The sequence below is a fragment of the Lactuca virosa genome, chromosome 8 (assembly GCF_052849685.1).
Source record: "Lactuca virosa cultivar CGN04683 chromosome 8, Lactuca_virosa_CGN04683_v6, whole genome shotgun sequence".
Classification (NCBI taxonomy): domain Eukaryota; kingdom Viridiplantae; phylum Streptophyta; class Magnoliopsida; order Asterales; family Asteraceae; genus Lactuca; species Lactuca virosa.
Window position 1 is genome coordinate 128,980,958 of NC_136433.1, and position 2,130 is coordinate 128,983,087.

The window sequence follows — 2,130 nt, forward strand, 5'->3', positions numbered from 1 at the left end:
AGACCCCCTTTTATTTCTAAAAAATTAAAAGATTAAAAGAAAAAGAAAAAAAAATCCTAAAACTAAAATAAATCAGTATAATAATTATTTCAAATTTTGACATAGACAATTTTTTTTGACTTTTAATATAAGTTGGAAAATTATAGACTTTTTAAAAACCATCAAAACTCATATTTTATTTGGTAGAGATTTTGTCTTTTAAAACGAAGGTCCAGTTTTCTAATCTGGATGTTGATGATTTCTACTAATTGGTGATATTAACTATTTAATTTCTAACCATAACCGATCATTCAAAAAAAAACATAGACAAAATTTGCACTTTAGTTTTAGTTATATCATAAAAGTTGGATTCATGAGTTTTCATTAAAAAGAAAACGAATTTGATTCTAATTTTAATAGACGTTTCTTTACATTTTTTTCTATTAAGAAAAAGAAAAAAACACTATTGATCAGTGATCACTTATGATTTAAAACAAATATTATCTTTCATAAATTCTGTTGCCAACCCATTTGAGGTATGCATACTCTTCTATTGTAAGACCCATTATAAATTCACACAAAAACATGACTTTTAGTCAATCTACCTCCTCAACCCATCCGCTACTTACCCGATTCAATTAATTCCTATTTTTGTTTTTAAAACAAGTGGAAGGTTAGTTTTTAATTGGTAAAGCTATTACAGGTTTATGTGGTTTGAGACAATCAATGCACATGTACAAATGGTCTTTATTAAGAAGCTTTTTTTTATAGTCTCCAAGTATTTTCCTAGCATGTGAACTTTGGCTAAAAGAGTCATCTTTCTTGGCTCTTCTGCATATTATTGGCTTAAAGATTCTCATAAGTTTGGTTTTAAGTAGTGGGTCTTCCTCAAACTTGAGAAAAACTCAAATCTTTTTGTAGTTTTGATGTGAATTTTTTAGAGGGTAAAAATGTCATCATTGAGTGGTCTAGAGATTGGTTTGTGTTTCCTCTTTGGATGTATCCTGATGCTTCTTTCTGCAGAGCTGTATTATCTTCTATGTTGGAAGAAGAGGGTCTCCCAAGACAGAGAAGACATTGAAAACCAACATTTATCCTCTTCCCATTATACCCCTCCTAATATCTCTTCCTACACTTCTTGTTGGAAAACCTCAAAATCCCCCAAAACCCAAGAAAAAGATTTGCAAACATATGCCAAACAACAAGATTCCGACATGGGTTTGGGTAAAGATTCGGTGTTAAAGGGATTGGGAGATGAAAGTTTGGATCTTGAACTCATGAGACTACATAACCTAGGTGGGCCACCTAGGTTTATTTTCACAATCAATGAAGAAACCAAAGAAGACTTGGAATCCGAGAGGAGCAAAATGGGGTTAAGAACGAGAAGCTTGGGTGACATTCTTGATACTTTAGACACACTATTTTTGTCTCCTGTTGCTTCACCACCATTGAAGCTCCCACAACAACTCAGTTTGGAAGCTTATAATCACCATGGATTAAACCCTCTGTTTGAATCCAATGAAGTTGCTATGAACAAGGTGAAATCTTCACCGCCACCCACATTCAAGTTCTTGAGAGATGCAGAGGAGAAGCTCTTGAAAAGATTGATGCAAATGGAGGGTGACAAAAGAGCAAGTTTTAAGAAATTGGATCAAGATTCTTCAAGAAAAACAGAGGAGAAAGATGGTTCTTTTGTAAAATTGGTTGTTAGTAAGGGCAATAGTGAAGGAGGGCATCGTCAAGTTTCAACACATTCAAAGGTTCTTCCATTGGCTTGATCTACATCAACAACTTTTACCAATTCCTGGACTGGGTATTGTTTTTTTTCTTTATTATCCAATGTTTTACTTATTCTCTTTTTTTTTTCAACTTCACAAAGATTATATATATAGACTTTGTGTTATTCTCCATTATATTATAGAGATAACATGTGCAATGATATAGACGATACTCTTCAACAAATATATAATGACAATCGACATTAGAATGCTTGAGATTTTAATTTAATTTCGGGTAAATTAAATAACAATATTCCAATGCACAAGTTTATTGTATGTGTAGTTTTGTTGTCAAATAGTTATCATACTTAGTAAAGAGTTAAAAAACTAAAAAAGACCAAAGATTTTAAACATATTTTCATGCTTAGATTGT

The 2,130-nt window shown here is 31.7% G+C and overlaps 1 protein-coding gene across 1 annotated transcript; it reads left to right on the forward strand.

Moving 5' to 3' along the window:
- The first annotated feature begins 751 nt into the window (after window positions 1-751).
- LOC145132945 (uncharacterized) lies at window positions 752-1,887 on the forward strand. Its single transcript, XM_079067898.1, has one exon. It carries the CDS (start codon window positions 930-932, stop codon window positions 1,755-1,757), a length of 828 nt encoding a protein of 275 aa, XP_078924024.1. The 5' UTR covers window positions 752-929; the 3' UTR covers window positions 1,758-1,887.
- Window positions 1,888-2,130: the final 243 nt, after the last annotated feature.